At 36.9% G+C, this 22557-nt stretch overlaps 2 protein-coding genes and 1 long non-coding RNA gene across 5 annotated transcripts in view; 1 reads left to right on the top strand and 2 right to left on the bottom strand.

The window, feature by feature from the left end:
- LOC111057651 (zinc homeostasis factor 1) overlaps positions 1-22557 on the bottom strand; it is a 142167-nt gene that overhangs the window by 71039 nt on the left and 48571 nt on the right. The gene's annotated exons all lie outside the window — the stretch shown is intronic.
- LOC111057637 lies at positions 9216-16647 on the bottom strand. Of its 3 annotated transcripts, XM_039439368.1 has the most exons (3): positions 16274-16647; positions 11791-11983; positions 11235-11726 (listed from the first exon to the last, which is right to left on the bottom strand). In XM_039439368.1, exons 1-3 carry the CDS (start codon positions 16610-16612, stop codon positions 11674-11676), a joined length of 585 nt encoding a protein of 194 aa, XP_039295302.1. In that variant the 5' UTR covers positions 16613-16647; the 3' UTR covers positions 11235-11673. The 3 variants fall into 3 exon arrangements, with proteins under 3 accessions (XP_039295301.1, XP_039295302.1, XP_039295300.1); XM_039439367.1 differs by lacking the exons at positions 11235-11726; positions 11791-11983 and adding an exon at positions 9216-10047; XM_039439366.1 differs by having other exon boundaries at positions 11235-11983.
- LOC120353896 lies at positions 10043-15291 on the top strand. Its single transcript, XR_005572683.1, has 4 exons — positions 10043-10124; positions 12683-12769; positions 13761-13961; positions 14815-15291. It is a non-coding gene; the product is annotated as an uncharacterized LOC120353896 (long non-coding RNA).

Raw genomic sequence — 22557 nt, 5'->3', positions numbered from 1 at the left:
AGGCAGAGAATCGGCAACGCTGTTCTCCTATCTTTCTCCACGGCCATTATAATATGCGCCTCACTATAGTAGTTATTTCTTTAATAAAAATCTATAAAACTCAGGCAATAAGACTCTTAGATAATAACACGATTCATTTAGTAGGCCATAGTGAGAGAAGAATTACTGTCTTTAAGATTATTACTGTCATGATACCGTCTGCTGATTGTAAGTTATGTCAACCTAAATTTATTGGACTATGTAATGTTCTTATGTAATTATGTAATTACATGACTTATGTTACCAGCGGAAACGGAAGTCAGTTACCGAGAACTAACCTTGGGTATTAGGAACTTGCTGAAGAAGAAAATGCCTTCCAGTTTTTAAGGACCGTTTGCACAGTAAAAGCTTAAACTCGATTAAATCAGCTGGTGGATTGAACTCGAAATGTACAACATTAAGGGCCGTTTGCACAATATCAGTTTAAACTGAATTTCATTTTAAACCGGATTAAATCCGTATCAAGTCTCGTTTGTTATAATGAGTTTCATTTTGAGTTTAAGCCACCAGCTGATTAAATTCAGTTTAAGCTTTGACTGTGCAAACGGCCCTAAATGGAATGAGATGGATTTAATTGACCGAACGTAGTGAGGTCTATGTTTCAACTCGATTTGCTTTTGTCTGTCTGTAAGTAACGCGATTAGGGCCAAACGCGTTGATAGAATTCGATGAGATGAGCCAGGAATATTCCTTTTTTAACTGCGCGTCGATGTATACACAAGGTTTTTAAAATTTTGCATTTTAAGGATAATATGAAAAGAAAAGGAATTCCTCCATACTCTGATATCACTATATATATCATCTACTGTGAAGAAAAGGATCAATCAGACTACAGAATTATTCTTAATCAATCAGCTGACAAGTGGATTATTCATTGCATGCATTACAAAGATGTCTGGCCGTGTCTATTTCTGTAAGGTAGGGATTCAATATTTTTTATGATTCGTGCCCATCAGTATCAATATTATCACATTTGAAAAACAAATTTAATAGGTGATTGAAAATAAAATAAAAAATGAATAAATGAACTAAAATAATGGTGAAGAAATTACAGTACTGTAATAATTAATAAAAATAATACTGTAATTGAAACTGAAAATAATACTGTAATTCCTTCAGCATTATTAAGTTCTTTTATTCATTTTTTATTCTATTTTCAATCACCTATTGAATTTGTTTTTCAAAATGTAAGAATATTCTCAATGGAAAAAATTAATTTTGAAATAGTTGAAAAATATTTTTATCAGATGGAAAGATTATCACGGAACTGGATAAATTATCATATGGGATACAAATTCAAACGTGAACTTAGTTTTTGGTCTTGAAAAAAAAACAAAAAAATAACAGTTTTTAAGAGTAAATTATGATTCAACTGTGAATTGTGATTCAACTGAATCAACTAGAACAGGTGACATCAGATACTTGTGGATGAGAAATCTGCGTGATGTCTACTGTTACAGAGCTACTAGTTGAGGACCATTTGCACAGTGAAAGCTCAAACTCGATTAAATCAGCTGGTGGTCATATTTTTACTTTTCTTGCCCTATTACCATAGGTAAGGAAAGTATTGCTTTCCGAAAAAAAGTAAGGTACCCCAATTTCTAAATTTCTGTACGTTTCAAGGTCCCCTGAGTCCAAAAAAGTGGTTTTTGGCTATTGGTCTGTATGTGTGTATGTGTGTGTGTGTGTGTGTGTGGTGTGTGTGTGTGTGTGTGTGGTGTGTGTGTGTGTGTGTGTGTTGTGTGTGTGTGTGTGTGTGTGTGTGGTGTGTGTGTGTGGTGTGTGTTGGTGTGTGTGTGTGTTGTGTGTGTGTGTGTGTGTGTGTGTGTGTGTGTGTGTGTGTGTGTGTGGTGTGTGTGTGTGTGTGTGTGTGGTGTGTGTGGTGTGTGTGTGTGTGTGTGTGGTGTGTGGTGTGTGTGTGTGGTGTGTGTGTGTGTGTGTGTGTGTGTGTGTGTGGTGTGTGTGTGTGTGTGTGTGTGTGTGTGTGTGGTGTGTGTTGTGTGTGTGTGTGTGTGTGGTGTGTGTGTGTGTGTGTGTGTGTGTGTGTGTGTGTGTGTGGTGTGTGTGTGGTGTGTGTGTGTGTCTATGAGTGTATGTGCGTCTGTGTACACGATATCTCATCTCCCAATTAACGGAACGACTTGAAATTTGGTCCTTACACTATAAGATCCGACACGAACAATTTCGATCAAATGCAATTCAAGATGGCGGCTAAAATGGCGAAAATGTTGTCAAAAACAGGGTTTTTCGCGATTTTCTCGAAAACGGCTCCAACGATTTTGATCAAATTCATACCTAGAATAGTCATTGATAACCTCTATCAACTGCCAAAAGTATCATATCTGTAAAAAATTCAGGAGCACTGCACCATCTATGCAAAGTTTGATTTTAGATTCCCAATTATCAGGCTTCAGATACAATTCAAACAAAAAATTTCAAGTGGAAAAGATTGAGCATAAAAATCTCCACAATTAATGTTCAGTAGCATTTTCACCTAAAATTGAAAATAAGCTCGAAATTAGAGAAAATGTGATTATTCAATTGCAAACTGTTGGCAACTGTTGATTCTATTAAATGATTCACTATGAAGAGATAGCAGACTTCGTGTGTCTGCAGCGCTTTTTTCCTGTCACCAGCTGGCTTAGATCTTAGAAAAGTAGACTTGAGATGTGCGGGAACACTAGCGTCAGTTGATCAATTTTCAAAACGGCAAGGAAAGTTGTGTGAGTGCACCACACCAGATTTTTTGAGTAAATCTGAAAAGTAGAATACTGTACGCAAATAACTCAATTCACTCTGAAATTCTCTTCCTGTTGTTTTAGTTAACAACGGGCGGTATTATCAGTTGGAGCACATAACTTGAAGGAGTAAATTATTTTCAGTGTGGGGATTGTGTAATTTCACAAGAGATTGTGGTTCTGAGGGACATAGGCCTATAGTGAGACAACTGAAGAAGTGAGGATTTAATTGATTGCAGTTTTAGTTTTTTTTTTGCACGCCGGCCCTTCTCACCTTCACCTTAACCCTCCATACGAGCTACATCAACTATATATACAATTCCTACTCGGTGGAATGGGAATTCACAATATTTACAAGCAGTTTGATAGTAATGATAATTACAAAATAGACACAAGAACTTTAAAATCTAGACTGGGACAGTCAAAGTAGAATAATTTGGGATATTGAAGCCACTTTTTTGCTCGAGATCCCCCTCCCCCCTCTCCCCCCTCGTCCATCCCTCCTCCCCTTCCCCCCGCCTGTAGGGCGGGGGGTGTTCTAAAAATAGATTTCCCCTTCCCCCTGTCCAGTGGAGGTGAGGGGGAGAGAGTGAGAGGGAGATATATCTTTCTCTCTCTTTCTAAATCCCCTTCCCCCTGTCCAGTGGAGGTGAGGGGGAGAGAGTGAGAGGGAGATATATCTTTCTCTCTCTTTCTAAATCCCCTTCCCCCTGTCCAGTGGAGGTGAGGGGGAGAGAGTGAGAGGGAGATATCTCTCTCTCTCTCTCTCTCTCCAGGTGAGGGAAAAAAAATTTCCCTTTTAGGAGGAAAAATTCCCTCTCTGTCTACTGTCAAATTGAAGTGAATTCATATTTCTACATCTAATGCTATGGTGACAGATTGAGGTGAATTCTAAAGATGTGGGGGAAAAAATCTCTTGAGAGGGAAAAATTCCTTTGGTGACAAATTAAAGTGAATTCATATTTCTACATCTAATGCTATAGTGACAAATTGAAGTGAATCCATTTCGCTCTACTATGATAGAGATAGAGATCTCCTTCTTTTACTCATGTCATCTCTTTCCCGCACCCTTTCCGAAAGGAGATAAGAATCAATTGAGAAATTCTCTCCCAGTATAGATGAGAGGGAAAAATTCCTTTGGTGACAGATTAAAGTGAATCCATATTAAAGTGAGGTCAATGACTCTCTCTATATCTAATTGAATTGAGAAATTCTCTCTCATCTAATGCTATAAATCTCTACGTTCTTTTACATTTTTTATCTGCAATATCGTACAAGCATTTCCAAAGTTCATCGGAATTTTTAACAACAGATAATGGCGAATCATTTGTACAATCATAATGTAGATGACCGCTGTCTAGAATATTGAGCAGTTCGAAAATCTCAGATAGAATCGAAAAGTGTACATTTTCTGTTTTTGTTAACGGTAAATCAACATCTTGACATCCTGTTGAAAATTTAATATTCTTCGCAATTGAATCAAATTCATTAAATGAAATTGACATCAAGAGACGAGATAATTTTTTGAATTTTGAAAAACCATAACACTGCATCTTGCAGATGTTTGATGCGAGTCGAATGAGGGGGAAAGAATTCTAAATTGATGATATGCACGTGCACTAAAGATTACCCCACACGTGCTGTCTGCTCTAGCTCTAAATTAATGAGATGCACGTGTTATAGGCGCACGTGCACTAAAGATTACCACACACGTGGTGTCTGCTCTAGCTCTAAGCAGCAACTAAACTAAAAAACGTGAATGGGATATCGGAATGAAAAATCGTTTGAAGGCAGAAAACGTTTATTTACACATTTCACTACAACAACACATAACTTCATCTTCAATTCTAATTAGCTTATCTATACATAAATTATGAGGACGATAATAACATAGATAGTCTCTTATATCATTTAAATTCACCGTGCTTAGAAAAATGTCTTTCAATTGCTTCGCCAAACTATAATTTTCAGGAGTTGATTTCCTAATTGCACTTTCACACTCATCGTACCAATCAATACAGTTTTTTAACCTCACTTCCAATTCGTTGTCGGGAGCCAACCACTTTCTCGGATCCATGATGTTGAGCGAATGAAGAAAACTAGGTGTAGGCAGGAACTATTATAGAGTAATTAAGCGGTCTTTCTTCATCAATTGACGATAGACAACATGTACGCGCTTTATGCAGTCTCAATGCATGCTGGCAATAAACACACTGTAGATCCTTTCCGTTGTAGAAGAATCCATAACGAGCAAAGTTTCTTTTCTGTGAATTTGTGTACATCGGAGCCATTTTCATACTTTGCATTCGATTGTTTTCGCACAAGAAATTATTTGTTTGATACATATTTTTAAACAACAAAGAATTATAATGCTGGGCGGAGAATAAGGCACACCGAGAATGTGGATTATTTTTATGAATGTTGCATGCAGCATAACACCATGAACTAGTGAAAAAGCTGAAATCAGGTTTTGGAAAATCCTCTGGTATGCATTGTACGTTGCTATGCAATCTTCTTAAAAACTTTGCTTTCTCAGTTCCTTTTGTGAAAATTTTCTCATAAGCTGCAAGGTAATCACGAATTAATGACTCATTGTATTCTAAATCTCCATCTTCCCATTTTATTTTATGATAGTGACGTTCTAACCATGTTGCATCGTTATACAATTTTGCACTCAATTCTGTCTTTGCAAATGGCGATTTGAAATGGAACACAATATAATTATTAAACTGATCAATTATGGCAAGTTCTTTCACAATAATTTGATTACAATCTTGTTTAAACCAGTGAAGATCAACTGTAGCAATTTTAGCAGTCGCTTGACCTTCTTTCTCTTCGTAGGCTTTGTCTCTCCCCTCAGCGGCGGCGGCGGGGGCGGCGAGCGCGGCGGGGGGTTCCTCAAATCCTCCTTTGTCTTCCCCCACCTGCAGCGGCTTCGGTAATCCTGCGTCTCTCCCCTCCTCCTCCTCCACCTCCAGCGGCTTCGGCGTACTGCACCTTGCTTCATAATAGAAACTATCAAGATCGCACTGAATACCAATAGAGCGAGTTTGCGGCTTATCCAAAATATCAGAACACAAAGAATAGGACATGTTGGCTGTTCAAAGGTGAAACTGATAATGGCTTACATTTGTTGCAGTACACACCTTATATAACCTGCAGTGATGCACTCTATCAACAAATTACTGAACTTCTTTCACCATACTCGTGAGAGGTGTATATTCCATCACACGATCGCTAATTAAAACGCAATAAGCGGAAGTATTTGCAGGTACTGCACTTTTAAATTCCATTTCAATACGAACATCTGTCGATGATTTCAAATGACTTGGTTGGTGTGAACAATCTACAACAATCAGTGGTGTTGAATCACAAAATGTTTTAAAATCGATTTCTGTTCCGAGTTCACTATTGATTGAATGATTATAATACGAGGGTGCGAAATCCAAGAACATGCGGTATAAAACCTCCTTCTTACCTAGCAGATTTTCATATGGATAATACTCACTGTTCAAATATACTTTAACATTGTAAATACCGCAGCTATCGAAATTAGATATTGATTTATTTATTTTATTCTTACGATCAGTTTGAAATGCAATTATAACGTATTTTGGACTATCAAAACTCGATGTGGTACGAACCGCCCAAGAATGGTTAAGTGAATTTTGCAAATTTGGTAATTCACAAATTTCCCAATGGCGGAAACCTAATTTCAGTGGAGTGTCAGCATCGAGCAGTCTCAAAAATTTCAGTCTTACATGATCTTCTAAAGTTATGTAGGGCATGCGCCATTGCAGTTTTGTAATTTTCACACTAACGTTTGTTCCGCTTTGAGACTCAACACAATTTAGATCTGTCGGTGACCTCAATAAGACGAGTTCCTGTTTCAAATTTAAAATTATTCTTTGAAAATCTTCAAAAAACGGGAGGATTAATTTCAGCGGAACACAGAAAGTGAATGTATTATCCGTTAGCTCATATCCTGCTCTGTCAAAACCAGCCAAGTGATATGTGTTTTTATCGAGAGTATTTTTCACCAATATAGCTTTAATTGTGGATGTTAATCCAATCAATCTTGATTTAGAAATTTGCTGACCTGCTAATTCATATCGTATTTCGTCAAAAAGGTTACCGATTACGTTACTGCTTAATTTATAGCCTGCTGCAACTGGTGTATCGGCTGGGTCTTTTCCCGGTTTTGTACAGTTAACTGTTCCCTCAATCAATATGAATGATTTACAAGGTAAAGAATAGACATCTAAAGAATTTATGCCAATACGTGCCTCGTCAGAGTTTTTTATTTCCTGTCCCGAATAAACTGTATGAGTGTGAAATTGGAATTTAGTAATATCATTATAAAACTGAAGGTCTGTCTCCACATCCAGTATTTCACTAATTGCCGCCGCTCCCCCGCCTAACATGTCGCCAATCGACTATAAAACCCAACTTTTCTAATATTCTCGCGCTTTTAGCCGACAAAGCACGTTTGTTTTTAGGTGTTGTCGCTATCGCGTTCCTTTCTCTAATGACTTGATTGTTCTTATTCGAACGTGGGTTGAAAATAAGATAACCCATTACTTTTCACGTATGTGCAACCTAATTGTAATTGTATCTCCGCGGAAATCAATAAACGATCCGTTCTGGTCCGTTACCTTTACATTAATAGTTTGAATTCGATGCGTATTCAAAGGTACATAAATAATCGGTGATGGTACTTCGTTTATTAAATAACCGCTAGGAACCTTTGGTAAAAATTCGTAGATTATATGATTTTGTTTTCCCTCAGAATAACTGCCGCAAGCTAAATTACACTCAACAAGAATACTGTCAACGCTTGTTATGTTAACCAAATGTTTGGAATAATGCCATTTATTTGGCTGCAAAACAACATTATCAAAACCAAGTATCTTAGCAATCGAATCAGAACGTGTTAAATCAATGGCTTTATCAGAATGAATTTCAATCTTCATAGTATTTACGTTTGCACGTATAATAAGTTTATTCTTCTTGTCATCAATATTCAATTTATTCTTTAAAGATTTTATAATATCCTCAACTTCATATGCACCAGTATCCAACTCGATTAATCTATCACCATATTTGAAGCTGGAATTTGTTCCTTTGTTAATGTTTGCAATACTATTGTAACTGGAAAAATTAATCAATCCAATTTCCCATTCACGATTTTTATCCAATTCTATAGCTTCTTGTAAATGTTCATAGAGATCACTTGTGTTAGATCGTAATGTAATAACCACCATCTTGTGTGTTCACCACAATCACTTAATTACAACTGATTTGCAAGAAACAATAATGTAAGATGACCACAAAAATCGCTATTTAATGGTTGCATATGCTCTACATTATAAAATATATTTACTCCATTTTCTTTTTTCCAATATTTGTCCAATTCGTATGGAGGTTGTAAATTTCCAATTGGATCAAAATACCAAACATTAGAACCAATTTTCTTATATGCTACCCAGTGTGTACCATCCTCGCTTTCCCTTGCTAAATTCACAATGGCATTTTCGTTTTTTAGAATTTTTTTGGGTAATGCATCTAGCATATATATACCTCTTAACCGAATCTGTAATAATTTCGACCAATCAATCAAATCATAATTACTCAATTCTCCTTCAATATTCATGTCTTCTTCTTCTTCTTCTTCTTCCTACTCTTCTTCGCTGTTGTTCTACGTTTCTTAACTTGGGGGAATAAACTCACTCCATATGATGCTGGCGGGGGTGGGGCTAGAAGTCTACCACCACTTTTAGGAAAAGGCTTCAAAAAATATCCTTTTCCTGCAATATGCTTTTTCAACTGAGCTATAGCTTTGCGTCTAATATCGTTACTATAACTTCTCCTCTCCCCCTTCTTCTTCTTCTTCTTTCTCAAAGTCCCACCAAATGCCGCTTTAGCTTTCATAACGTTTGTAACAAGATAGCTAAGTGCTTTCTCGGCAAGAGGTGTTTGAGGATTTTTGAAAATGTCCCATGCAGCGTTCGCTAGAGCCCTGTCAGCTACCGCTCGAGTTTTATTATCACTATTTTGAGTATAGGCTATATCGTGGGCCTTGCAAGCTTTATCTAACGAATTTATGCCTTGATCACCTCTCTTTAACCTTTCATTAACCTTCGTGCCCGGCCCACAATACTGGTATCCCGGAATATGATATTCTTCTCCAAGGTTATCAATTACCTTATTTAGAATAGTTGATGTTACATTACCTGCCAAACCTTTAAAAACTCTCGCCGCTGAACTCAAGATTCCTTTACCCCGTTTCCTCGAACTCTGCTTTTTTCTCAAACTCTGCTTTTTTCTCCTACATACCATTTTTCATTACCTTTCAACTCAATGGTTGAACATTAACTGAGGTTAATTAATTAATCAATACATCAACTTGATTTGGTTTAATGTTCAACCAATGAGTTGGAAGTGAATTCATATTTCTACATCTAATGCTATACTCTCAGATTGAAGTGATACATTGCTTGAATGATAAGAATATTATTTCAAATCTGAAAAGGTGAATGTGATTTGAAAAGGGAAGAAATGATGACGGGCCACCCACATCTGTGGGAGCACAAGAAGGAGGGGCGCGAGAAGCTGGCAGCGCTTGCCTGCACAGCTGTCTGCCTCTAGCGCTAACTCTACTGAGCATGCTCACAACAAACTATAAAAGACCTGTCCACCTTATTTAAATTATCATTCACAACAGAGCAGCTGAACCATTTCTTCTGTGTGATATTCATTACAAACTTATCAAGATCGTCAACAACAACAGGTAAGAATTGAAAACAATTTTTTATCAAATGTACACTTATTTTATTAAACTACTCGCATACATACATATATACAATTTGTTACACACAAGTGTCCAAATTGTATACAGATATAAAAATTGTTATGCTTTAACAATTTTTATATCTGTCCAATTTGGACACTTATGCGTAACTACCAAAACATAATTTTTGCAAGTAAGATTAAATTCGCGAATTTTCGCTGCATCAATGCAGGAAGCAAATCTTTGAGGCAGATATACCTCACATTTGCTTCCTGCATTGATGATTTTCAATATTATCCTGCGTCCGTGCTGATTGGTGTGTTCCCTCACACTGACGATTCGGTAGGGATGGTCCTCCTCCAACTCTCTCAATGGGACCCACGGCTTGCTCACCGGTTTGTTGATCAAATCAACAAAGCCCATTTCTGCCTCCTTTATCAGAGGGACGAGGGAGGAGTCCTCCTGTTCCAGCATACGTTTCTGTTGAAAAATATTTGATTAGTGTCTTATTTGTTTCAGATCTCTACATCAGATTATCATCGAATTCTCTGCATAAAGTGAGTAATATCAGTTATTGAAATATCATTGTTGCATGATTGAATACTTTTAACATATCTAAGCAGTTCAAATATATTTCCTTAGCATCATTCAGTTCGTAATTTCCTTACATTCCAAGCACTTCAATAATATTTATGTATGATTGAATACTTTTAACATATCTAAGCAGTTCAATAATATTTCCTTAGCATCAATTCAGTTCGTAATTTCCTTACATTCCAAGCACTTCAATAATATTTATGTATGATTGAATACTTTAAATAATATCTAAGCAGTTCAAATATATTTCCTTAGCATCAATTCAGTTCGTAATTCCTTTACATTCCAAGCACTTCAATAATATTTATGTATGATTGAATACTTTTAACAATATCTAAGCAGTTCAAATATATTTCCTTAGCATCATTCAGTTCGTAATTCCTTTACATTCCAAGCACTTCAAATAATATTATGTATGATTGAATACTTTAAATAATATCTAAGCAGTTCAATAATATTTCCTTAGCATCATTCAGTTCGTAATTCCTTTACATTCCAAGCACTTCAAATAATATTATGTATGATTGAATACTTTTAACAATATCTAAGCAGTTCAAATAATATTTCCTCAGCATCAATTCAGTTCGTATTTCCTTTACATTCCAAGCACTTCAAATAATATTTATGTATGATTGAATACTTTTAACATATCTAAGCAGTTCAATAATATTTCCTTAGCATCATTCAGTTCGTAATTCCTTTACATTCCAAGCACTTCAATAATATTTATGTATGATTGAATACTTTAAATAATATCTAAGCAGTTCAATAATATTTCCTTAGCATCATTCAGTTCGTAATTTCCTTACATTCCAAGCACTTCAAATAATATTATGTATGATTGAATACTTTTAACATATCTAAGCAGTTCAATAATATTTCCTTAGCATCATTCAGTTCGTAATTCCTTTACATTCCAAGCACTTCAAATAATATTTATGTATGATTGAATACTTTTAACAATATCTAAGCAGTTCAAATAATATTTCCTTAGCATCAATTCAGTTCGTAATTTCCTTTACATTCCAAGCACTTCAAATAATATTTATGTATGATTGAATACTATTTCAAATCTGAAAAGGTGAATGTGATTTGAAAAGGGAAGAAATGATGACGGGCCACCCACATCTGTGGGAGCACAAGAAGGAGGGGCGCGAGAAGCTGGCAGCGCTTGCCTGCACAGCTGTCTGCCTCTAGCGGTAACTCTACTGAGCATGCTCACAACAAACTATAAAAGACCTGTCCACCTTATTTAAATTATCATTCACAACAGAGCAGCTGAACCATTTCTTCTGTGTGATATTCATTACAAACTTATCAAGATCGTCAACAACAACAGGTAAGAATTGAAAACAATTTTTTATCAAATGTACACTTATTTTATTAAACTACTCGCATACATACATATATACAATTTGTTACACACAAGTGTCCAAATTGTATACAGATATAAAAATTGTTATGCTTTAACAATTTTTATATCTGTCCAATTTGGACACTTATGCGTAACTACCAAAACATAATTTTTGCAAGTAAGATTAAATTCGCGAATTTTCGCTGCATCAATGCAGGAAGCAAATCTTTGAGGCAGATATACCTCACATTTGCTTCCTGCATTGATGATTTTCAATATTATCCTGCGTCCGTGCTGATTGGTGTGTTCCCTCACACTGACGATTCGGTAGGGATGGTCCTCCTCCAACTCTCTCAGTGGCACCCACGGCTTGCTCACCGGTTTGTTGATCAGATCAACAAAGCCCATTTCTGCCTCCTTTATCAGGGGGACGAGGGAGGAGTCCTCCTGTTCCAGCATACGTTTCTGTTGAAAAATATTTGATTAGTGTCTTATTTGTTTCAGATCTCTACATCAGATTATCATCGAATTCTCTGCATAAAGTGAGTAATATCAGTTATTGAAATATCATTGTTGCATGATTGAATACTTTTAATAATATCTAAGCAGTTCAAATAATATTTCCTTAGCATCAATTCAGTTCGTAATTTCCTTTACATTCCAAGCACTTCAAATAATATTTATGTATGATTGAATACTTTAAATAATATCTAAGCAGTTCAAATAATATTTCCTTAGCATCATTCAGTTCGTAATTTCTTCGGTGCTCGCTTCGCCCTCCTCAAACTCGAGCTTCCTTTTGGCCTGTCTCTCCCTGATATTGTTGGACAGCGTTGTCAGGACAGCTCGCCGCGGAGCCCAGGTAGCTGGCGGACGCAGGCGTTGCACAGGGCTGTCTCCAATCACCGTCTCACCCCCTGGTGATGTTGATCGGTGTGGTCCAGTGGAGGCAGGAGCTGAGACGCCCGCAGCTGAAGAGCTGCCGCAGCTCTCGGCGGCTCTGCGCTGCCAGTAGTTCAGCACCTGCTGCGAAGGCGGGCTGTCTGGGAGGATGTAGGAGGGTGAGCTCATGTCGAATGTGAAGTCTCTGTGTCTCTGATGTAAATGGTGATTTTCCTCTCATCGCACGTGTTTATATAGCATTCGTTTCTCTCTCTGTTCCAGACACGTGCGAGCGAGAGCGTGCTACAAGGCGAAAAAAATTCGAATTCTCCCCAACAACAACACGTGCTCTCAGATCGTTATCAGATTGTAAGTATGCCACACACGATCATTTTTCGAAAAGCATCCATGTGTTAGAAGACGAAAAAAAATCTCGTCTGGAACTTAGCATGAGACATTGCTATAAATCTCCAATAAAACCCATGATTCTAATTTCGTTAATCAATGTTAGATCCTTCAACATCAAAGTAAGAGCATCTCATTTTTCAAACATGAATCTTGTCAGCGTTTTCTATCATCAATATGACATTTTAATATTTTTACTGTAGCAAAGTTGTTGCATTTCATTTATTTACAATATTGTACACATACTTGATTTTGAACTTTCTTTCTCAATCCTGTTCTAGCCCATTCTCATCTGCAGAATCTCGAAAAAAATTCCAGATAACTCGATTTAATTGTTCTTCTGTTAAATGAGCATTGTTTTCTATTATAACTTTTTTAATTTTATCGATAGACTCTTTAAGATGCGCACACGGGCATCTCCACGAATCGGGGAAGTCACCATCGCCCCTGAATTTATCTAATGATGATCCGAATAAATCGCAAACAAGAATATGATTATAGTTATCACTATGCCAAACTCCTAATTTTTCATACTCTCTCACAAAAGTTAAATATTGTAGATATGTCCATCCTTTTTCCGCTAACTGTGCCAATATATCTAGGTGCGTGTCCAAGAGTTCACTTAATTTATATTGATATCTCATTTTTTCTAAAGGAACAGAATGGTATTCACTTAATCGATTAAAATGTCTATCTATAATGAATTGAACGCTCGAATCTGAAGACTTGTTCTCCACATTATCCATCTCAGTACACTAGCTTGATGTTGTATCAACAAAGAGAAGATCGCAACTAAGAGAGTACCTTGCTCCAGCTTATTATTATTATTATGAAAAGCACACTCTACCGATAATTTATTGTACTTTATAACACTCTATTTCTAATAAATATTTCACATTATAAGGGAAATAGCATTTCTCGATTCAGTTATTAAATATTTCACTGTTTTTCACAGCATTTTCTCACCTCTCAACTCGAGTTCCGAACCTCATAACCAGTTGAGCTCTCGTCAAGACAACACAGCTGAGAGGAATCATAGGGTGGTCACCTGAGAGGAATCAATCATAGCATAATCATCTACACCTGTATCCTGCTATCTACACCTCTAGCCTGCTATCTACACTCGAGGAGATTCACGCAACATCAAGCACTACATGTAAGTACATTTTTACTTTGATTTTATCCTCTGAGGAGGAAAATAGTCCTCCGATGACTATTTTTCTCCTCCGAGGACAGGTTTTCTCCTCCGAGGACAGGTTTTCTCCTCGGAGGAGAAAAAACCTTCTACAATATACTGCATGCACGCGATTTATCTTTAGAATATGCTATATCCGGAACATCCAAGCCCCGCTCTTCTTTCTCACACTCATCGTATAAACAAAACGGTAAATGAATTACTTTTTCAGTTGGTTCACCGATAATATATTTACAATAGACACATTGCAGATATAATGGATTTTTGTGTAGGAAATAACCATTTCTCGCAAAATACTCTGCTTTATCGCGTAATGATTTACAAAAGTCACAATGTAGATGGTGCGGAGGCAGTTTTTCAAAGTACTCTTCTTGGACGGATGAATCTTCTACACAATTAAAAGTTGAATATCTTTCTTCATATAATCGTAGAATATTATTATCGTAATTCTCCTCTTCAATTGTTATATTATCTTTCCTTCTACAGTTTGGACTGTACCTTGCATGTTCTATTGCTGGTATGTCACTTTCTTCCCATTTTCCCAAATAAATTGAACAAAATACACATCGCACAATGTCTGGTGGAGATGAGAATATAAATCCCTCTTTCGCCATGTTTTCCGCGGACAAATGTGGAGAAGATTTCGACCATCTTTTATCAAAAGATAATAATCTTAATCTTTCATGCAACATTATGTGATCTTGAGATATCATTTTCACACACCCTTCTTCTACCAATGACAATTCACAACTAAACATGATGTTGATGTTGTACTCTATCTCATCCTGTTCGTTTTGTTTTTTTTTTTTTTCAGAATCATGCCGAGGGAACGCAGACTTCGTGGTATCAATTCCGCAGCAGTCCGTCATCGCATCAGTCTCGATGAGGAGGAGGATATCGACATCAGCAGTGTGCTCGAGAGCTCGAAACGTCGAGTTTTCGATATAATTAGGGAACATGCCGCACGCTATGATGGCAATGTCAAGTGGTACATCGTCCTCAACGTTTTGCTGTATAAATTAGTGGTGATGGATGACAAGCAGGTTGGTGACTCTGTCTCATCTCTAATAAATCTACATAGTTACTCCAACATAGCACTAAATGTGCTTGAGAACTATGAAGAGTTTAATGAGCATTTCATGTTAGCTGTGAGAAAAATACTCTCATCTTTTGAAAATTTTGTAAGATATGGGAGTGGATGGGTGCTAAAGAAAATTGAATCACTGGATGTGAATGTGATTAAATTTAATCCTATATACACATCCAGTTTCATTCAGACACCCCAGTTTTTGAAAAACAAAAATGTATTATAAATGTGAAAAATCTCTCTGACGAAAAATGCTTTTTATGGTCAGTGCTCGCGTATTTCCATCAGAAGCCAAGGAACTCGAACTTAAGTGTAAAGTATTTGAGCAAGTTTGCTCACAGACTCAATACGCGAGGTGTAAATTTCCCGGTGACGACACGCGATATTAAGAAATTTGAAATACTCAATCCGGACATTGCAATTCACGTCATCGCATACGACAACAAAAAGTTTTTCCCCTACCGTACAAGCATTTTCCGCACGCGTAAACACCAAATTAATCTTTTAATGCTAAAAGGCGATGCAGGAAAAACTCATTTCTGTTTAGTAAATACCGCGAACGGGAAAAACGGGCTATCTCGTCTTCTCTCCCACCTTTCAAAATCCCACGGTCAAGTACATGTTTGTAATTTTTGTTTTCACCGGTTCACATCAAACAAATCTAAGAATTGTGATGGTAAAGCAAATTTGTTGAAACATGTGGAACTTTGTTCCAAGTTTGAATCTCAGCGCGTTTCATATCCTAAACGCGGAGAGACAATTAAATTCAAGAAACTAGGCGCGACGTTGAAGAAAAAGTACACCATTTACGCGGATTTAGAAACATACGTTGTTAATATCGATAATGATGATGATGATGATGATGATTCCGATTCTGATGAAATTACTCGTAGTTACACAAAGAAAACGGCGCGACATATTCCCTCAGCATCAATTCAGTTCGTAATTTCCTTTACATTCCAAGCACTTCAAATAATATTTATGTATGATTGAATACTTCAAACGATAATATCTCATATACCATTTCTAATCAGATCGAGGAAATATTGCTTGCATTCTAATCAGTTCAAATAATATTCAGATCAAATAATCAAAGACTCGTATGTGCACAGATTTTTTATCAATCACAGAAAAAAATCTGTGCATACACAAGTTAATAATAATAATAATATTTGTTGAAACTAACCTTTGATTGAGGGAGCAGACTATCCTCTTCGGTGCTCGCTTCGCCCTCCTCAAACTCGAGCTTCCTTTTGGCCTGTCTCTCCCTGATATTGTTGGACAGCGTTGTCAGGACAGCTCGCCGCGGAGCCCAGGTAGCTGGCGGACGCAGGCGTTGCACAGGGCTGTCTCCAATCACCGTCTCACCCCCTGGTGATGTTGAACGGTGTGGTCCAGTGGAGGCAGGAGCTGAGACGCCCGCAGCTGAAGAGCTGCCGCAGCTCTCGGCGGCTCTGCGCTGCCAGTAGTTCAGCACCTGCTGCGAAGGCGGGCTGTCTGGGAGGATGTAGGAGGGTGAGCTCATGTCGAATGTGAAGTCTCTGTGTCTCTGATGTAAATGGTGATTTTCCTCTCATCGCACGTGTTTATATAGCATTCGTTTCTCTCTCTGTTCCAGACACGTGCGAGCGAGAGCGTGCTACAAGGCGAAAAAAATTCGAATTCTCCCCAACAACAACACGTGCTCTCAGATCGTTATCAGATTGTAAGTATGCCACACACGATCATTTTTCGAAAAGCATCCATGTGTTAGAAGACGAAAAAAAATCTCGTCTGGAACTTAGCATGAGACATTGCTATAAATCTCCAATAAAACCCATGATTCTAATTTCGTTAATCAATGTTAGATCCTTCAACATCAAAGTAAGAGCATCTCATTTTTCAAACATGAATCTTGTCAGCGTTTTCTATCATCAATATGACATTTTAATATTTTTACTGTAGCAAAGTTGTTGCATTTCATTTATTTACAATATTGTACACATACTTGATTTTGAACTTTCTTTCTCAATCCTGTTCTAGCCCATTCTCATCTGCAGAATCTCGAAAAAAATTCCAGATAACTCGATTTAATTGTTCTTCTGTTAAATGAGCATTGTTTTCTATTATAACTTTTTTAATTTTATCGATAGACTCTTTAAGATGCGCACACGGGCATCTCCACGAATCGGGGAAGTCACCATCGCCCCTGAATTTATCTAATGATGATCCGAATAAATCGCAAACAAGAATATGATTATAGTTATCACTATGCCAAACTCCTAATTTTTCATACTCTCTCACAAAAGTTAAATATTGTAGATATGTCCATCCTTTTTCCGCTAACTGTGCCAATATATCTAGGTGCGTGTCCAAGAGTTCACTTAATTTATATTGATATCTCATTTTTTCTAAAGGAACAGAATGGTATTCACTTAATCGATTAAAATGTCTATCTATAATGAATTGAACGCTCGAATCTGAAGACTTGTTCTCCACATTATCCATCTCAGTACACTAGCTTGATGTTGTATCAACAAAGAGAAGATCGCAACTAAGAGAGTACCTTGCTCCAGCTTATTATTATTATTATTATGAAAAGCACACTCTACCGATAATTTATTGTACTTTATAACACTCTATTTCTAATAAATATTTCACATTATAAGGGAAATAGCATTTCTCGATTCAGTTATTAAATATTTCACTGTTTTTCACAGCATTTTCTCACCTCTCAACTCGAGTTCCGAACCTCATAACCAGTTGAGCTCTCGTCAAGACAACACAGCTGAGAGGAATCATAGGGTGGTCACCTGAGAGGAATCAATCATAGCATAATCATCTACACCTGTATCCTGCTATCTACACCTCTAGCCTGCTATCTACACTCGAGGAGATTCACGCAACATCAAGCACTACATGTAAGTACATTTTTACTTTGATTTTATCCTCTGAGGAGGAAAATAGTCCTCCGATGACTATTTTTCTCCTCCGAGGACAGGTTTTCTCCTCCGAGGACAGGTTTTCTCCTCGGAGGAGAAAAAAATTCGAATTCTCCCCAACAACAACACGTGCTCTCAGATCGTTATCAGATTGTAAGTATGCCACACACGATCATTTTTCGAAAAGCATCCATGTGTTAGAAGACGAAAAAAAATCTCGTCTGGAACTTAGCATGAGACATTGCTATAAATCTCCAATAAAACCCATGATTCTAATTTCGTTAATCAATGTTAGATCCTTCAACATCAAAGTAAGAGCATCTCATTTTTCAAACATGAATCTTGTCAGCGTTTTCTATCATCAATATGACATTTTAATATTTTTACTGTAGCAAAGTTGTTGCATTTCATTTATTTACAATATTGTACACATACTTGATTTTGAACTTTCTTTCTCAATCCTGTTCTAGCCCATTCTCATCTGCAGAATCTCGAAAAAAATTCCAGATAACTCGATTTAATTGTTCTTCTGTTAAATGAGCATTGTTTTCTATTATAACTTTTTTAATTTTATCGATAGACTCTTTAAGATGCGCACACGGGCATCTCCACGAATCGGGGAAGTCACCATCGCCCCTGAATTTATCTAATGATGATCCGAATAAATCGCAAACAAGAATATGATTATAGTTATCACTATGCCAAACTCCTAATTTTTCATACTCTCTCACAAAAGTTAAATATTGTAGATATGTCCATCCTTTTTCCGCTAACTGTGCCAATATATCTAGGTGCGTGTCCAAGAGTTCACTTAATTTATATTGATATCTCATTTTTTCTAAAGGAACAGAATGGTATTCACTTAATCGATTAAAATGTCTATCTATAATGAATTGAACGCTCGAATCTGAAGACTTGTTCTCCACATTATCCATCTCAGTACACTAGCTTGATGTTGTATCAACAAAGAGAAGATCGCAACTAAGAGAGTACCTTGCTCCAGCTTATTATTATTATTATGAAAAGCACACTCTACCGATAATTTATTGTACTTTATAACACTCTATTTCTAATAAATATTTCACATTATAAGGGAAATAGCATTTCTCGATTCAGTTATTAAATATTTCACTGTTTTTCACAGCATTTTCTCACCTCTCAACTCGAGTTCCGAACCTCATAACCAGTTGAGCTCTCGTCAAGACAACACAGCTGAGAGGAATCATAGGGTGGTCACCTGAGAGGAATCAATCATAGCATAATCATCTACACCTGTATCCTGCTATCTACACCTCTAGCCTGCTATCTACACTCGAGGAGATTCACGCAACATCAAGCACTACATGTAAGTACATTTTTACTTTGATTTTATCCTCTGAGGAGGAAAATAGTCCTCCGATGACTATTTTTCTCCTCCGAGGACAGGTTTTCTCCTCCGAGGACAGGTTTTCTCCTCGGAGGAGAAAAAACCTTCTACAATATACTGCATGCACGCGATTTATCTTTAGAATATGCTATATCCGGAACATCCAAGCCCCGCTCTTCTTTCTCACACTCATCGTATAAACAAAACGGCAAATGAATTACTTTTTCAGTTGGTTCACCGATAATATATTTACAATAGACACATTGCAGATATAATGGATTTTTGTGTAGGAAATAACCATTTCTCGCAAAATACTCTGCTTTATCGCGTAATGATTTACAAAAGTCACAATGTAGATGGTGCGGAGGCAGTTTTTCAAAGTACTCTTCTTGGACGAATGAATCTTCTCAGCGTTTTCTATCATCAATATGACATTTTAATATTTTTACTGTAGCAAAGTTGTTGCATTTCATTTATTTACAATATTGTACACATACTTGATTTTGAACTTTCTTTCTCAATCCTGTTCTAGCCCATTCTCATCTGCAGAATCTCGAAAAAAATTCCAGATAACTCGATTTAATTGTTCTTCTGTTAAATGAGCATTGTTTTCTATTATAACTTTTTTAATTTTATCGATAGACTCTTTAAGATGCGCACACGGGCATCTCCACGAATCGGGGAAGTCACCATCGCCCCTGAATTTATCTAATGATGATCCGAATAAATCGCAAACAAGAATATGATTATAGTTATCACTATGCCAAACTCCTAATTTTTCATACTCTCTCACAAAAGTTAAATATTGTAGATATGTCCATCCTTTTTCCGCTAACTGTGCCAATATATCTAGGTGCGTGTCCAAGAGTTCACTTAATTTATATTGATATCTCATTTTTTCTAAAGGAACAGAATGGTATTCACTTAATCGATTAAAATGTCTATCTATAATGAATTGAACGCTCGAATCTGAAGACTTGTTCTCCACATTATCCATCTCAGTACACTAGCTTGATGTTGTATCAACAAAGAGAAGATCGCAACTAAGAGAGTACCTTGCTCCAGCTTATTATTATTATTATGAAAAGCACACTCTACCGATAATTTATTGTACTTTATAACACTCTATTTCTAATAAATATTTCACATTATAAGGGAAATAGCATTTCTCGATTCAGTTATTAAATATTTCACTGTTTTTCACAGCATTTTCTCACCTCTCAACTCGAGTTCCGAACCTCATAACCAGTTGAGCTCTCGTCAAGACAACACAGCTGAGAGGAATCATAGGGTGGTCACCTGAGAGGAATCAATCATAGCATAATCATCTACACCTGTATCCTGCTATCTACACCTCTAGCCTGCTATCTACACTCGAGGAGATTCACGCAACATCAAGCACTACATGTAAGTACATTTTTACTTTGATTTTATCCTCTGAGGAGGAAAATAGTCCTCCGATGACTATTTTTCTCCTCCGAGGACAGGTTTTCTCCTCCGAGGACAGGTTTTCTCCTCGGAGGAGAAAAAACCTTCTACAATATACTTTTTCAACTGAGCTATAGCTTTGCGTCTAATATCGTTACTATAACTTCTCCTCTCCCCCTTCTTCTTCTTCTTCTTTCTCAAAGTCCCACCAAATGCCGCTTTAGCTTTCATAACGTTTGTAACAAGATAGCTAAGTGCTTTCTCGGCAAGAGGTGTTTGAGGATTTTTGAAAATGTCCCATGCAGCGTTCGCTAGAGCCCTGTCAGCTACCGCTCGAGTTTTATTATCACTATTTTGAGTATAGGCTATATCGTGGGCCTTGCAAGCTTTATCTAACGAATTTATGCCTTGATCACCTCTCTTTAACCTTTCATTAACCTTTGTTCCTGGTCCGCAATACTCGTATCCGGGAATATGATATTCTTCTCCAAGGTTATCAATTACCTTATTTAGAATAGTTGATGTTACATTACCTGCCAAACCTTTAAAAACTCTCGCCGCTGAACTCAAGATTCCTTTACCCCGTTTCCTTGAACTCTGCTTTTTTCTCAAACTCTGCTTTTTTCTCCTACATACCATTTTTCATTACCTTTCAACTCAATGGTTGAACATTAACTGAGGTTAATTAATTAATCAATACATCAACTTGATTTGGTTTAATGTTCAACCAATGAGTTGGAAGTGAATTCATATTTCTACATCTAATGCTATACTCTCAGATTGAAGTGATACATTGCTTGAATGATAAGAATATTATTTCAAATCTGAAAAGGTGAATGTGATTTGAAAAGGGAAGAAATGATGACGGGCCACCCACATCTGTGGGAGCACAAGAAGGAGGGGCGCGAGAAGCTGGCAGCGCTTGCCTGCACAGCTGTCTGCCTCTAGCGGTAACTCTACTGAGCATGCTCACAACAAACTATAAAAGACCTGTCCACCTTATTTAAATTATCATTCACAACAGAGCAGCTGAACCATTTCTTCTGTGTGATATTCATTACAAACTTATCAAGATCGTCAACAACAACAGGTAAGAATTGAAAACAATTTTTTATCAAATGTACACTTATTTTATTAAACTACTCGCATACATACATATATACAATTTGTTACACACAAGTGTCCAAATTGTATACAGATATAAAAATTGTTATGCTTTAACAATTTTTATATCTGTCCAATTTGGACACTTATGCGTAACTACCAAAACATAATTTTTGCAAGTAAGATTAAATTCGCGAATTTTCGCTGCATCAATGCAGGAAGCAAATCTTTGAGGCAGATATACCTCACATTTGCTTCCTGCATTGATGATTTTCAATATTATCCTGCGTCCGTGCTGATTGGTGTGTTCCCTCACACTGACGATTCGGTAGGGATGGTCCTCCTCCAACTCTCTCAGTGGCACCCACGGCTTGCTCACCGGTTTGTTGATCAAATCAACAAAGCCCATTTCTGCCTCCTTTATCAGAGGGACGAGGGAGGAGTCCTCCTGTTCCAGCATACGTTTCTGTTGAAAAATATTTGATTAGTGTCTTATTTGTTTCAGATCTCTACATCAGATTATCATCGAATTCTCTGCATAAAGTGAGTAATATCAGTTATTGAAATATCATTGTTGCATGATTGAATACTTTTAACAATATCTAAGCAGTTCAAATAATATTTCCTTAGCATCAATTCAGTTCGTAATTT

Source organism: Nilaparvata lugens, chromosome 12, assembly GCF_014356525.2.
Source record: "Nilaparvata lugens isolate BPH chromosome 12, ASM1435652v1, whole genome shotgun sequence".
Classification (NCBI taxonomy): Eukaryota; Metazoa; Arthropoda; class Insecta; order Hemiptera; family Delphacidae; genus Nilaparvata; species Nilaparvata lugens.
This window is presented reverse-complemented; position numbering and strand designations above follow the sequence as displayed.